Source organism: Peromyscus eremicus, chromosome 9, assembly GCF_949786415.1.
Source record: "Peromyscus eremicus chromosome 9, PerEre_H2_v1, whole genome shotgun sequence".
NCBI lineage: Eukaryota > Metazoa > Chordata > Mammalia > Rodentia > Cricetidae > Peromyscus > Peromyscus eremicus.
Window position 1 is genome coordinate 60,900,620 of NC_081425.1, and position 15,721 is coordinate 60,916,340.

General features: G+C 39.7%; 1 protein-coding gene across 1 annotated transcript in view; it reads right to left on the reverse strand.

Annotated features, from left to right (window-relative positions):
- Window positions 1–1,292: 1,292 nt before the first annotated feature.
- Sacs (sacsin molecular chaperone) overlaps window positions 1,293–15,721 on the reverse strand; it is a 36,032-nt gene continuing 21,603 nt past the window's right edge. Inside the window, exon 7 of the mRNA XM_059273528.1 lies at window positions 1,293–14,121. Within this exon, the coding sequence (XP_059129511.1) occupies window positions 2,564–14,121 (11,558 nt within the window). The 3' untranslated portion in view covers window positions 1,293–2,563. The remainder of the gene's footprint in view (window positions 14,122–15,721) is intronic.

The following is a 15,721-nucleotide window of genomic DNA, read 5'->3' on the forward strand; positions in this document are numbered from 1 at the left end:
AATTCTGCAAGGCTATTTATGAAGACTTCATAGTCAAGTTAGGGTCGATATTCACAGGCTTACTGCAGAGGACTGCAGGGTATTGTCAAACCCCATGAAGATGTTTCATTAAAAGCATACATGATCTCACAGACCTAGAGAGATGGCTCAGAAGTTAAGAGACCTGGCTGCTCTTCTAGAAGACCCCGGTTCAATTCCCAGTACCCACATGGTGGCTCATAACCACCTATAACTCCAGTTCCATGGGATCTTATTATTCTGGCCTCCATGGGCACTGCACATACGTACGTGGTGCACAAACAGACACGCAAGTAAAACACCCACACACATAAAATAGTAAAGTAAAATAAAAATAAATCTAAAAAAATTAAACAACCAACCAACCTAACATGCTCTCAGATTAGCTCATTGAAGTGAAAATCTGAAACACATCTGAACCCAATACTTCATATAAGGGATTATTAACCTGAGTTGTTTGGTTTGTTTTCAACTAGATCAACTATCACAAAGGCCAGATAGAGTTTTCTGTGTAATTTTAGCATTGAAAGTTCTAAGTGCTGAATCTAAGCATCAAAATAACACACACTTTTTAAGTAAAGCAGAATTGGGTAGGACCACAACTGAATGTTTAGCCCTCAATCACTTACCTTCAGAAGTCTGGTGCCTGAGGCACAAACCATTTCCCAAAAGTTAGGGCTCAGATGTGAACCAGCCCCAAACACAGGGCTGTTCTGAAACACAGGAACTGTCAAGAGATGCTAGATATGGTACAGTTATTTCCAAACCCACCCCAACAGATGTATCAACTAATTCTGTTCCTTACAGAGGTGAAGCAAGCTCTTAACTAAATCAGTGAACACCTAGTAAGGCTGCATATAGTGTGCACTTTCTATCAGTTAACCACAAGAAAACCTAACATCTCAGCATGAAACACACAGGACAATGCTATCCTGAAACTCACAATGAACACATATAGATGCACACCAAAACTCAAAACATGGGAAACACTAAGCTAGATTTCCACAAATTGTATTTCTCAAGAAATCACCCGAGGCTTCAGAGATGCTCAGCAGTCAGGAGCAACTGACTGCTCCACCAGAGGACCCAGGTTCAGTTCCCAGCACCCACATGGTGGTTCAACATCATTTTTTAACTCCTGTCCCAGAGGATCTGATGCCCTCTTCTGGACTCTAAGGGTACTGCATGCATGTGGTATATGGACACATCCAAAACACCCATATACAAAAATAAAAATAAAATCTCAAAACAAAAATTATAAAAAAATCAAAATAATTTTCTATGTATATTTTTATTTATTAAAATTATGGCATTTAATATTAACAGCAGAAAATATTCATGATTCACATCCAGAAGCAATTAACATTCCTTATTACAAATGAAGTAAAAAAAAAATCTAACATGTTCTGTATTTAAGCCCTTAATTGCATAAAATATATTTAAGCATCATTTACAGCCAGTGCACTTATATAAGTTATTATTTCTTTTCTTTGACATTATGCAAAAGGATATGTTAAATATGTATGTTAGGACTTTCAAACATCATGAAAACTCAATGTCAGTTCTCAGTCATTCATGGGGGACAGAACACACTCATAATTCCCTTTGTAAACTACTACATATCATCTCAACAATTTGAGCAATTTTAATGTACTTAAAGTAAAAATTTTAAAATTCCCACTAAGTGCCATATTGAAAGACAGGTTTTTTTTTCACTGCAGCACCTTTAGACAACGAAAGATTGCATCCTGTTCAGCCACACTATACAAATTATGACATCTGTGGAAAATATGTACACAAAACATAATGCCAATGTTCTTTTGATAAATGGCATGTTGGTAAGCAGTTTTAGAAACAATATCTAGTAGTAGGAACCGGCACTCTGAGATTTCCATAAGTTATCTTCAGGAATCAGGAAGCCTGCAAACACAAGTATAAAAAAATCAAAATAAAGATGTAAAGTGCACCCAGTGCACTCCGAGGCCCATCTTCACACTCGTAGTCAAGTAATAGTCAGGATTAAATACTGTACCATTTTAAAATATACAACTTAAGATTTGAAACTGCAACAAATTCACAATCAGATCCAGCTGATAAGAAAATAATGCATCTAAAGTGTCTACTTAGAAAGTGATAAGCTCCAAAGACCGTTCCCCTCATATGTCCAAATTAGCATGTCCAGTGTTTCTGTAACTTCAAAAACATGTTTAAAAACAAAATTACCTTCCTCCTAACTAGAGACACGTGTAGACTCTTATCTAACAAACTGCTAAGCTTTGGTTACATAAAGTGCAGCTCAATAATGTGCCATCCAACTGTTCAAATACTCCTAGGAACTCTGCAGTTCACTGCCATCTTCAAAATCCGTTTTCAATTCTGTTAAGGTTTCTATTAGGAGCCATACAGCCTCAAAATGTTTCCAGAACATTCTGCCATGTGCTTCACAACTCCCAGGCACTGGCAATGAAGCTGAATGAAGTACAGAAATTCGTATTTGTGCTATAACACATCAAGACCTGGCTCTGCTTTTTCTCTTTAAATACTTTCATACCTTTTGCTGTATAAAATTCTCAAGTTTTATGATGATGCAGGCAGTACATTCCATCACCCTCATGGCAACCTCAGACGTGAACCTGTCGTTGGGGATCTGTGGGAAAGGAAGCAGGTCAGGGTATCTAGTTTTCAAGCTGTCCACACCATAGGCTTCCAGTGTGTGCACATCGTTTGTCAGCCCTTCCAGCTGCTGACTGTACTCCTCGATCTTCTGTGCAAGTGCAGTTGGCTTGACATCTTTGTCGGACTTCCCCCTGACAGCATAGTCGGCCGCAATCAACGCTAACTTGGTGGAAAGGTAGCACTTGAAGCACACCCATTCGTTGGCGTTCTTGTGAAGGTCATTCCTGGCAGCTGAGAAGTTTGCTCTGGCTTGTCTTAGCCATCTCCGGGCTTCCACCGGATTGCCCACAGACTTGAAGGTGGGAGGGACAAAGAACCTCTGAGAGTATGTCTGTCCAGCAGAAGGAGGGCATTTTTCTTTACTTTGCTGTTGCCTTTCAGATTTATGGCTTGTGGCTTCTTGATTCCATGAAGTATAAAACCTTTGAAAAGAGTACTTGTCTGACTGAAATCGGGATGCAGATGTTGAAAACGTTCTTCTTGAAGCTCTGTCTGCATTTTGATCCAGAAAAGCCTGTTTTTCTAATCTGTTGATTTCATTCTGCAGATGTTTGAAAACCTCATTAGCAATATCATGATTCTCTGGATTTTTGTCAGGGTGCCACTTCAAATACAACCGTCTAATGATCTTCTTTCGTTCTGATTCTGGAAGCTTCCAAGCTTGCTCCACCACAGACGTCACTTCTTTTAAGATTTCTGGTAAAGCATTTACCTTGAGCTTTTTGGGGGAGTGGTGTTTGGAGGAGGGAGACTTTTGGCTCTCTCTGCCAGAGAAAAGAGGAGGAATGCTTCTCAGACCAGGAGTCAGGAATTCAGTGGGGCTTGTTGGCGTGGTGGGAGCACTGTCTCTGCTCTGAGAGCTTTCTTCAGGCCTTGAGAACTTGTACAGATCGAGAGAGCTGACTATCTTATACTCACTGTAGCCAATGTCAATCTGATAGATCTTTCCTAGGAAACTAGTATTGTCAGAATCTTCTCTCTCAACTTCTTGCACAATAATTGCATATGTGTATGTTGGCTGGTATGACCCATAGATATCTCCACCTTCAGCATCCACAAGGTACCCAACATATTCTCCAGGATAAAAAACATTCATTGGATCCATAAGCAGTGTATAATGGATCTCAGCAGGTATTGGCGTGCCAGGCATGGGAAGTTCCAGCTTTGATGGCTCAGAAGAGTCGTATTTTACCCCTAAACTGTCAAGTTTCTCGCTGATCCTGTAAATGTCGTTGCATCCCAGCATAGCAATTAAATACGATGTGTCAGAAATCAAGTTGTCAGTTGCTGATTTAAGTGTCATTGCTAAGGCTAGCAGGAAGTTGATGTCTTTGCTGTCTGAATGCTGGATGTAGAGCAAGATGACCGCGTTGCCAAACCGCTTCAGAAAAGCGAAAGTTTCACTCCTGCTATGGGGAATAGGATTAAAACCTTTAACCCGTAATGTTGTCTGAAGCTTTTCAAAACAGGACACTTTCAGCCCTTCTCTTAGAGCTTTGCAAAGTCTGATGGCTTTTTCTTCATTGGCCAGGAAAGCATTATCATTTTCATGTTTCATGATTCTAATGAGTCCTGTGATGAACTGCTCTGAAGACAAGAGAAGCTGCAGTCTTCCCTGAAGAGAGCACAATGCTCCAAACTGGCACACTTTGGGAGTCTCTTCATCAAGCTGCTCTTCAAGTATACTGCTCAGCAGACGTGGTCGAAGCTTTTGAGGAAAAAGCATTATCAGCTTTGTGTGGAAACCGTGGTCTTTCCCTAAGTAGCACTGGCTAAGATCAACTAGCATTTGCACGCCAATATTGCCTTGGATTCTACTTTTATAGTGTGGTGCATCATCAAACACCAAGATGCTTGATTTCACCAGCCTACCGTCCTGGCTCGGAAGGTAGAGTGCCAGGTCCCGGGCATTCTCCAGATCGCTCCTCACCTTGACTGAATCATTTTGTAGACTCCTGAATAGACCAGAAACCACTCTCTTAACTGTGCGCATTTCATTAGGATCTAACTGCTTTCCTTCAGAGTTTTTGAATATGCGGCTTAATACTTCAACATATTGCTTAGTTGAGATGATATCTTCAGTGCCTAAATGTTTGAACAGCTGATGAAATGTGCCAAGCTCTAAAGGCAGCTTGTACAAATAAGGTTTAAAATCAGCTTCATATTCCAGGTTTATCACTACTTCCTCAGGCTTCAGAAGTTTCCAGCCATCTTCGACCATCACAAAAGCAACACCCCGAAGTTGAAAACGGAACTCCCGCTTTTCTGCACTGAGAAATTCATATATACTCCTTAGGACCTTTGCTCTAGTTTTTACCATTTCTTCATCCAAAGTTGTTATGTTGCAAATGTTTCTGCAATTATTAATGACCTTATCAAGAGGGGGGTCCAAGTTAACATTAAGCATATTTAAAACTTGCTCAAGCTGTTCCTGTGGACCAAGGTCACTGCCTTCTTGTTCTTTGATGCTCAAGGGTGTGGCTTTCTCTGGAAGAATAGGGCAGGATGTCCACAGCAGCTGGAGCACATCACACTGCTTGAACTTTGGATTCACTTGTGCTCCATTGAACTTTATGAGAGGAAGTGTTCCATTTACCTCCTGGTACTGAGGGTGAAATCGAATGTACTCAGCAGGGGCCCGTTCAGGACACAAGAATGGTATTAAGGATAATTCCTTTAGAAAATTCCCAGATAACAAATCCATTCGTTCTTGGAATATGTGATGGAGAAGGATGTCAACTGTATTTTGCAGTGTTTCTTTAGACCAGTTTTCTGTATTTGCTCTCACACTGATTTCCTTAGCAAACTGTAGCAGCTGCTGCTGGGAAAGTATGTACTTTAGTCCAACATTTCTCAAGAATTCCACCCAGGATGTCATAAAGGCAACTTGATTTTTAGGTTTTATTACTTGTTCTAATTTTTTAAAGAACTCTTTAGGAATAAACAATTTTTCAGGAAGCATAACTTCAAAAACTCTCACAGTTCTATCATAGAAATGTTTTGCTTGTTTCAGTCGATTGTTGGCATCATGGATAATCAATAAGCTTTCTAGTTTTTCAAAAAGTTGTTCTTTAATCTCTGACAACTCCTCAATGCTTGACAGTCTATTCTTCAGATAGATCAAGTGCTCTAATTTTGCCTCGTAAGAGAGATTTTCAATTTTTGGCAGAAGGTGTTTCAAATACACCTCCAGATCATCTACTGGCACACAGCCAAGCACCTCATACAGTTCTTTTAAATAGACCTTTTCTTCAAGAAATGCAGATGATGATGACTGGGTCCATTTTTCCACTTCAGCTGAAGGGATACTTTTGGTAAGCACATAGCATGTTCCAAATTTTGCAATGCTCATATAGCGGCCACTGATGGATTTGTAGCATGGAAGAGACTTTAAAATTTTTATGTCATCTTGGGACATCAAGTGACTCAAATTACAGTTGAAATACATTAAAAGTGCTTCAAAGTCATTTTCCACTAGTTTTTCAGTCCTAAATGTTGAAGTTTGAACCATATAATGTACAGCCTTCAAGATGCTTGTGGGACTATCTATGTTTGCTGTGTGACTTGACAGCAGAGGAACTAATGCACTGTCTTTAGAGCAGATTTTGTTCAAAGCAAGCTGAATACAGCCGGCTTTCATTAGAGCGTGAAACACCTTATCGCTCTGAGCATTTGGGAAAACGGCAATGTGCATGAGGCTCAGAGGAATCAGCACATCTCCCTCAGGAACAACAAGCTGACTGGCTGACACAGTGAACTTGGTTCCTGGAAGCAATGCCCAGTCTTTGAGGATGTCAACAATGACATCAAATGCTGGCTTGGGTTCTTCCTGATCTTCTGTGACACTTACGGATTCACTGATAAAATGCCAAGCGTTCTTAAGCCAAGATTCACTGGCAAAATTGTCTTTCCACTTTGTACAGTTTTTGGTCTTATATTCACGAGGCAACACAGAAGAGAGTAAGTCAGCAAAGCTGGAAATGTCAAACACTTTTGCAACTTTGCAGTTCAACAAAACGCTACTGTATTTCAAGTATAAGGTGTTCATAAACAAGTCTTTACGTGATGGAATTAATTCATGGTATGTTGTTAGAAACTTGGGTCGTTTACCATCAAAAATCTGCAAAACGCTGTCCAGTGTGATGAGCAGAGGCAGTCCCTCAACTTCAAACTCACTTTCTTCAGCATCTTTAAAACAGTAATCAACTAAAAGTTTTAAACTATGAAAAAGTTTTAGGTTAGTTTGCTGAAGACGGCAAGGCAGCTTCCCAATATGGCAATTAGTATCAGGAGAAGAGAAAGTCATTAAAAAGGACCTAACATCAGCAGGAGTCACATAGCTAACAGGAATGTCTGCATCTATGAGACAGTGGTAAAGATTGGCAGTTTCATCACAGTTGTAAACCAAGTTGAACCCAATTTCTAAAAGCAGGTGCTTTAGCCTGTAGACATTCTCTGCAACTGTTTTTCGAGTTGTGATGTTATAATCTGCATTTTTAAGGTGCTGTAATTCATCCTGTAGTAAGTTATCAAAAAATGGTCTAGTTTTATTCAAAGTAGACATATTGATCCAAGTAATTATAACTGCAGAGTGCAAATCGGAGCCATCAATATTTGGAGCACGAACAACAGGTAAAAGACGTTTCATGTCTTCATGAATGCAACTGTAAAGTGCTTTTACTAAGCAATATAAATCTGGCTGCAGATCAAGCCTGTTAACTGGAAAGAAGGACAGAAACTTCTTTAATGTGTCCTTTACAACATGAATGGGTGTGTTCTGTAAAACTGATAATGTTGGGTCAGAACCAGGGAAATACCGTTTTTTTAACTGGATTAGTAATTCAACATATGCAGGCGCTATTAATGCTGTCATTAAACTATTATTCCAGTCACTTCGAACACCAACCCCATTATCATCACGCCACAAGTTTCTTCTGGCTGAATCTAGAGCAAAGTGGCCATTCACATGAAATGGCAGCCCTGTTTCCAAAGAGAGAGGCAGAAAGCAGAAGGCCCTGTGGGGCTTTTTATAGTTGTGAGTAATGCAGGCAGCTACTCCACCACGTGGGAAGAGAGTGATATCTTGGTTCTTGTGAGCTGATATAACACTCTTGGATACTTTGTCCATACTTGAAAATCCTGATCTATTGCAGATCAGCCATGTGGTCAGATTTCCTTCCGAATCCTCAGTATCCATAGTGTAGGTTATCTGTTGAACTGGTATGTCCTTGAGCTGCCTCTTTTTAGTAACACTATCAATTACAGATGCGTGGAATTGCTTCCTTTTCAATCGGTCTCCATCAGTGATCTTGCCCTTTACTGAATAGAGCACATTCAAACCTCCTGTGGCCTTATCTATTTCACAAATAGATATTTTTTCCATGTGATTGAGAAACATCAGAAGTTCTGCCCCATCAGAGCGCAATTTGTCCAAAAGATTCTGGACCATTCTGTCTGATGATGGAACTGAGGAAATTTCTGAAACTTGTGCCATTTCTGCATTACGCAGAGGGAATCTAAACATTGTACAATTGTCCAGTTTAAAGTGGTTTCCCAAGTAAAGATCCAGAACATCTGAGAACTGGGTTCTAAAGTCTGCATCCAAATCTCTAAACATACGACCAGGACTAACTGATGTGGCTCCTGGTGCATATCTGGCATGGGGATCAAAAATACACAGGATATCATTACCAGAAATAAAAGAAGGGCAGTCTGTAATGTGATACACGGAATTGAACCCAATTCCATATTGTCCCGTTTTGCAAGGATTTCCTTCTTTGGTGCCTTTCCCAAGATTCTGAATTCCTCTAACATCATCTTCTGTGAATGGCTGGTTGTTGTACACACACAGTGCTGGCCCTTGCAGTGGGGCCCACTTATCATCAAATATTCGGTCAACAGGATGCTGTCTAGGATCAAACACAAAGCAGATTTCCGTGGCCTTTGCATCATCAGCATTTTGAAGAAGCTCTTTCAGCATTTCCTTTTCTGAAGGGTAGGCATTGAGTATGCTCTTAATTCTGCTGGTCAGTTTTTCTTTCTGCCCAAATTCTGTGCCCAGAGCTGTGAAACAGACGTTGGATGCATATCTCTCTAAGGCTTTATGTCTCTTTGGTATTGCTCCTAGTTTTACAGCTACTTCCCGGGGTATGTCAGCATGGCAATACTTAACAGTAGAATCCTTTACTTTTATCCAGGGACAGTCATTGTAGCATAATGACTTAGCAGGAAGGAGCAGGAGATTAGTGTCTGGCAGTAATATTTTGCCATAATTTTTCTCACAGAATTCTTGTCTCTTTTCTCTAATGAGACTCCAGATTCCTTCACTGACAATTCGTCGGCAAAGCTGAAAATTCTCTTCTGTTATTTGTTTTTTCCCTCTTTCTTGATCAATAGTCTCTAAAACTAGGGCAAAATCTTCAACTGTAAATGACTGCCGCACACCCACACTTTCAAAAAGTTCACGGAAATTATTTTTATACTTGTTAGGTAACTGATAAAGGTATGGTGCTGCTTCAAAATTCAAATGAAAAGAAACTTTTTCTGACTCAACATATACATTCTCAACCAGAATGAAACGAAATGGTTTTAGCTTTTCAATAATTGATGCCTTGGCCATTTCATTCTGCATCATTGCTTCATGGAGATATTTGTAGCAAGCATTGGTGATATTTTCCTGATACAATGTAATGCCATCATCAACTGATTTTGCAACTTGCTTCAACTGGTTTATTACCAGATCAACTGTTGGCTTCTTTAGTAAACCCAAAAACTCCTTAACGGCCAATGACACTGAACCACAGCCTCTGAAGGAATGGGAATTTTCATTGAGAATTGGTTGCAAAAGACAGACTATATCTTGATGTTCAGCTGTGTAAAGGTCAGTTGCTGCAAACATGGTTTCAGGCTTAAAACTGTTCCCTTTCCATTCTAAAGAAAAACCTGCTGGCTTTGTTAGAAACGGGAGGAAGGGAATTGTTTGGTATTTTGCAGCAAAATCCTTTGCTCTAGGATCCCTTATTTTTAGCTTCTCATCAATAAGGCTTAGGAGAATACTGCTCCTTAGACAGGCAGCAGCATGGTCACTTTTATTAATCTCAGCTACTGACTCTGCACGCTCTAGCATGTCATCCCATAAAATATCATCTTTTGCCATGCCTAACTGAACTAGCTTAATCAAAATAATAGGATTGAGGTAATCCTGTGTAGAGCCATAAGGGAATCTCCCATCTTTAGTATCAAATAGCTTTGCAACTCGTCCTTCGGGGTGGATCAGTCTTGATGGCAAAACCAAAGGATGGCCCTCCAAGGAACAAGGAACACATGGGGTAACACGAAGAATTCCTGAGAATTCATCAAGTTTTTCATTTAGGACAAAATTCATTAAAGGATCTCTCAGTTCTGCTTCAATTTCCTGGATATTAGGAAAAAAGACTTCTGAAAAAAACTGTTTCTCTGAAAATGTATTTTCAAGCAGTATCTGTCTGCAGCCAGCCTCTTCAAATCCTGCTTTTACTGAAGAAGGAAGCTCAACAGCGCAGAGGTTTTTAGAGCCTGTTTTCTTGAGGTACTTCAGAAATATCTTGAAGGCTGCTGAACCAACATCTTTCCTTTGCAGTATAGAGTCATCTAGAAATCTCACATTCTTCATGGAAACCCAAGTAGAACCATCAGAGAAGACTCTGGTCAACTCCTTCCCCTTCCCATGAGCTATATCTTCATAAAATCCTTGACAAATCACAGAGAAGTCATCATGAACTAGATCAGGATCAGGCCACACAGCATAGTAGGTATAATCAGTCAGCTCACCACCAGTGGCGAGGTCCCGTAAGACACTGAGGGCTTGTAAGTAAGCTTTCACAATGACATGCCTCATGAATGTGGTATTCCATCGCCCTTTTGTATCTGTCTTCCAGATTTCTTTCCTATTTGAAGTAACAGCAAAGCACCCATTGATGTGAATTGGCAGCCCTGTTTTTATTCGTAGAGGTAAATAGCAAAACACCTCTCCTATGTGTGGTTTCACAGTCCACTTCTGCTCCTGGATTTCATGTAGAAGAACGCCTACTGCCCCACAAGGAACCAGCCCTAGTCTTTTTCCACTTTCGCTCAAGGAAAACTTGAGAGCCTCTCCCGTATCCATGCAGGTGCATATAAGCCACGTGGTGCAATCTACCGTCTTCTGTGGCAACTCGTCTGATGGCTTTTTTGACTGGCCAGACTTAGCCATTTCAAAGAGAGTAGCTGGGTCATCATCTGGGCCTCTAAACAGTGGTGACTGTAAGTCAGCAATCCTCCTGAACACATGGTGAAATTCTTCGACTGTGATCTGAAGAATGCAAGATGACTTTGGTACATCGGTGGGAAGCTTCTTGTTGCTGCTGCTGCAAGTCTTCATGAGTTTAGCAGCTTCTTTTAAAACACTCAACACTGGTGCACTCAACGCTTTGGAGGGGCAGGCTTTTTTCTTAATGATGACTGTATCTTGTGCTAAGCTAGGGTTGGTTTCTTCTATCTTCAAGTATTTCAAATACATTGAGTTTACACTCTGGGTGAAAATGATAAGTCTGTGCCCACAAAGGCTAAATTCATCCACTAGGGAGTAAATGTCTGCAGTGTTATAACAGGTACTGCTAACTTCACTCACTTTTGCTTCCTGCTGTGTTCTAAAGGACAGCCGGAAAAGAGTTCCATTGTAGCTGTAAGGGGCTTCTACAGCCAAAGGTAACTGACAGCCAAATACATCTATAAATGGTTTGAACTGATTTGGAAATTTCCTAAGTCTTTTCTGCTGTTTACTCCAATTAATTTTGATTCCAGGATTAGATCTATCTTTTATGTGTTTACTGATATGATTTATGTTCGGATCAAACATAATCATAAATTCTCGGCTCATAATGATGGGAATGTCAGTAATGTGGTACACCGAATTAAATCCAAGACCAAATTTCCCAACTTTGTCAACTTCTCCCCTTTTTAAAGATTCTCCTAACCTGGTTATGTTTATAAAATCTGAATCTGAGAATTCAGAATTGTTGAATGACCACAAAGCAGGTCCGTGGCAAGCTGCCATCCCTGGGTCTAGGAGATTCTCTCTGATGTCCATATTTCTTCTCATATCAATCATGAAACTGCATTCTGTAGCATTTGCATCATCAGCATTTTGGAGCAGCTCTTTAAAAATATCTGACACAGAAGGGTATTCTTCCAAAATATTTTTGATCCTTACAGTAAGAGGCTCTCTTTGTCCTGACTGCTCAAACCCCATGTTTTCGGGGTTGATCAGTCTTGTACTAAGGCAGGGAACTTTTAGCCACTCTGCAGTTTTCATGGGTATGTCCTCATGTACCAAAATGATTGGTTCCACTGAATCTTCAAGTAAGTCATTGAGGTCATCAACTTTGATGTCACAATAACAGCATTCATGAATTGGCTTCATGACAAGTTTGGAAGGATTTTTGCTATGATAAATTGGAACTGGTGTATTAGGGCTTGCTGGAATCTGGTTGCTATACAGCCATCGCATAATATTCAACATAAGATGAAGATTTTGTTTACTTTCTTGTTCACTCAACTCCTTGTCACTTGTGAGATAAACCTTCTGAATGACCATGGAAATATGATCTGATGTCAACTCCTCTATTGAGCCACAGGCCTTAAACAGCTGGTGGAATTTTGCCATGGTTTTAGGCACATTATATAAATAAGGCTGAAGATTCAGATCGTGAATTGGTTTTATCACAGCCTGGGCAAGAGGACAAAAGTTTTTGCCAGTCCAAACCCATGGAAATTTCAAGGTTTTAAAAGAATCCTTCCCTTCATTCAGATGATCGTGCATGAACCCATAAATTTCAAGCAAAATATGTTGGAACTGATAGTAATCTTCATCGCTGAAGGTTTTTGAAGTATACCAGTCAACAACAATTTTAAAGTGTTTTAAGACAGCACTGATGCTAGGCTTTGTGAAGATGCCTAGAGCCTTCTCCAAGTTTACATGGACACTTTCCACAAGAGGAAGTGAGGAGCCCACTAGAACTGCATGTGCTGCATCACACATATCTGGGGGTGCACAAAGATTACAGAGATCCCCTTTCCAGACTAAGGAACCTGGATAATTTGGAGGCCTTTCCTTGCAGGCTGGGACCCATTTTATTTTCTTCAGTACCGTCTTCCCTTCAGAAGACTGTAGGAGTGTATGGTTCTTATTCAAGACTAGTAAGAGCGTTTTGGCTTTCTTCAGGAGAACATCTTGATTCTGACAGGAACTGACTTGTAAAGCTTCAATTTTTTTTGCCACTTGCACAACATCTTTCTCTTTCAGGCTGGCTTCATTTTTTAAACCAATCTGTCTCAAAGAGTGAAGGATATCTGGTGAGGTAAAAATTGCAGGTGGGAAACAGACTTCCTCTTCATTATAAAAGAGATCCCTTAGTACCTCTATATCAGGATCAAAGAGTTCACTGGCTGTTACCACACGCTCCTGTGACATAGGAATGAATTTTAATGGCATCAGCCAATCAAGCACATTTGGATTCTCATTTTTAAGAGAGGACAGATTCTCAAGGATCCACAGCATAAGATGTGTTACCTCTTCCTGTGCATAAAACGCATTTTCAATATCTTTTAAAACAAACTTTAAACAGCTTGTAGTCTTTAATTTTTCAATTTTCAACATGTTTGCCAAACGAATGGTAGCTTCATCACTACTATCTATCACTGAAAGAGACAGTCGCAGGTCTGCTGGAAGTTTGGCAGTATGATCCAAAACTTTACATCCTTTTAATTTTGTGTAAGAGGAAACCCCTTGATCAGATGAGTGATTAATTCTTTTGAATATTGTCAATTCTTGAATTATTCTTTTCTCTTTTTCACTGGTATCAGTTAAGCTGGCCAGAAACTTCCTTAGAGCATCCTTGTGGGTTGGAAGCAATGACGCTATTTGGTTACATAACTTCTGCAGTGGTATCTTCTCCATTATCTGCAGAACAGCACTCGGTAGTGGTGAATGGATGTATTTTTTAACAAGTGGATGCTGAATAGAGGTATCTAACCTTTTCAGGACAATCCCCCCAAGTTTTTGTACAATATCTGCTAAGAATTCTGGAAGCTGAGCTTCAGTTTCATTATCTAAAATGACTACTGATGGGATCCTGAGTCTAATGAGTTCCACACACGTCTGATCTTCATCCAGTATAGTTCTGGGAATAAGTGGCATCTCATCAAATAAAGTCAAATCCTCGGAAAAGTGTATATAGAGGTTCTTCCAAACCATTTTAAGCCATGAAATGGACGGGTGATGTTTGTCTTCACTGAATGGATACCACTGAACCACCAACTCTCTGCCAGGCCAGAATGTATTCATTACTTCTTTAATAAGACGTGCAAATCGTTCTGGATTTAGAAGCTGCAGCTGAGTACATGGTCTTCCTGTAAACCACACACAGAAATGTTATGCACAATTCTACTTTAAATTCTTCTGGTCTCACAGTTAAGATGGCACTAGAAAGCTGTTTTAAGAAAATGCAAAAATTCAGTATAACTAAAGTAATTTTAAAATAATGATAGTCTATACAGAAAATAATACTCACAATAACCTCTAAAAGAAGTCATTTTCTCTACAAAGTGCTTATTTTAAGTAAATATAAAAATACATAAAATGTGTATGCAAAAGAATCTAGTGTTCTAGAGATGGAATCAACATGAAAAACAATGTTTAGCTGTCCACAAGTAAAAATACCAAACAAAATGCAGATAAAATTTACATATTTTTCATTTAATGGGTAAACATTGATAAGCAGACACAATACAAATATCTTTGGGGGTTGTGTACTTTCAGCACCTCACCTGCATGACTGTAGGAAGAAGAGGAAGGCTCAAAGTCAGAGCAGAGGCTGCAGTCTCCACTCAGAAGCTAACACTTTCTGAAACGCAGGTGGCAATGCCCTCGTGGACTTTCCTGTGAGTCTCTAATCACACATTCAATTGGGTATCAGCTAATGTCTTAGAGCCTTGAACTCACTCATCTGGAAAGCAATGGGAGGAGGCTCTACCCACAGACTGTCCTATACACAGCACAGTTACCTTTGGCCAAGCTTGCTGTTTATTAAAGTGTGCTCTCTAGAACCAGGGATTTTGTAGAAATGCTTCAAGGCAAACAAACTGAACATGGGGGGTGTTGCTGTAAGGGCAGATATTTCTTCCCACCAAAACGGCTCTATTTCTGAATGCTTGTAAACTAGGAGAGTAACAGAATTTCCCCCTTTGGGGGAGGGGCAGTTGCTTATCTTAATAGATTGCCTAGAAATGAACATCCCTTTAAAGTGTATTTTATATGTCAGAGTATTTTTGATATTTAACATCAGTAACAACAAAATAGAAAAGTATACCTGTAGGTATGTATTTGCCCATATAGGGAAGTAAAAGCATCTCAAAATCAATTATGTGAAAACTAACATTTATCTTTCCCCTATGTACAAATGACTTCTAGATCCTTATAAGCAATTTTGGGAAACACTGTAACAAGAGGTATACCTCAGGCTCTTGGGGCTTTTGTATATAACTTTTTTTTTTTTGAGAATGTCATATGTGAGGTGCTTCAGAGGCCTTCTAACGGAGGGCATGGAGACTCGTGTGTGAACATTAAAAGCTGACTGTCTTCAGTACAAAGCAGCTGGAACTCAGGACTTCAGACTGAAGACACTGTATTCACATCATTCCCACCCTCCCCTCCTCCACTCTAATACTTTTTAATCAAGGAAGGGCATCTTTGTTTCAAAGGCTTTACTCTCTACTCCAAAATTACCTCCATGCTATTTTCAAACCACTGACCTAGAAATCCCAGCAAAGACATGCTTTTGAAACTTTAGGAGAGTGATAATACCCACATTCAGAACATTTTCAGTTTCTATGTCATGTGACAGAATAATTAAAGTAATACTTTAAAAATTAAAATGTCAGCAATACAATCAATGTAGTTTCTTTGAGCTATGGAGTGAATTAAATTTAATTTTATAATAATGTTTCTTAA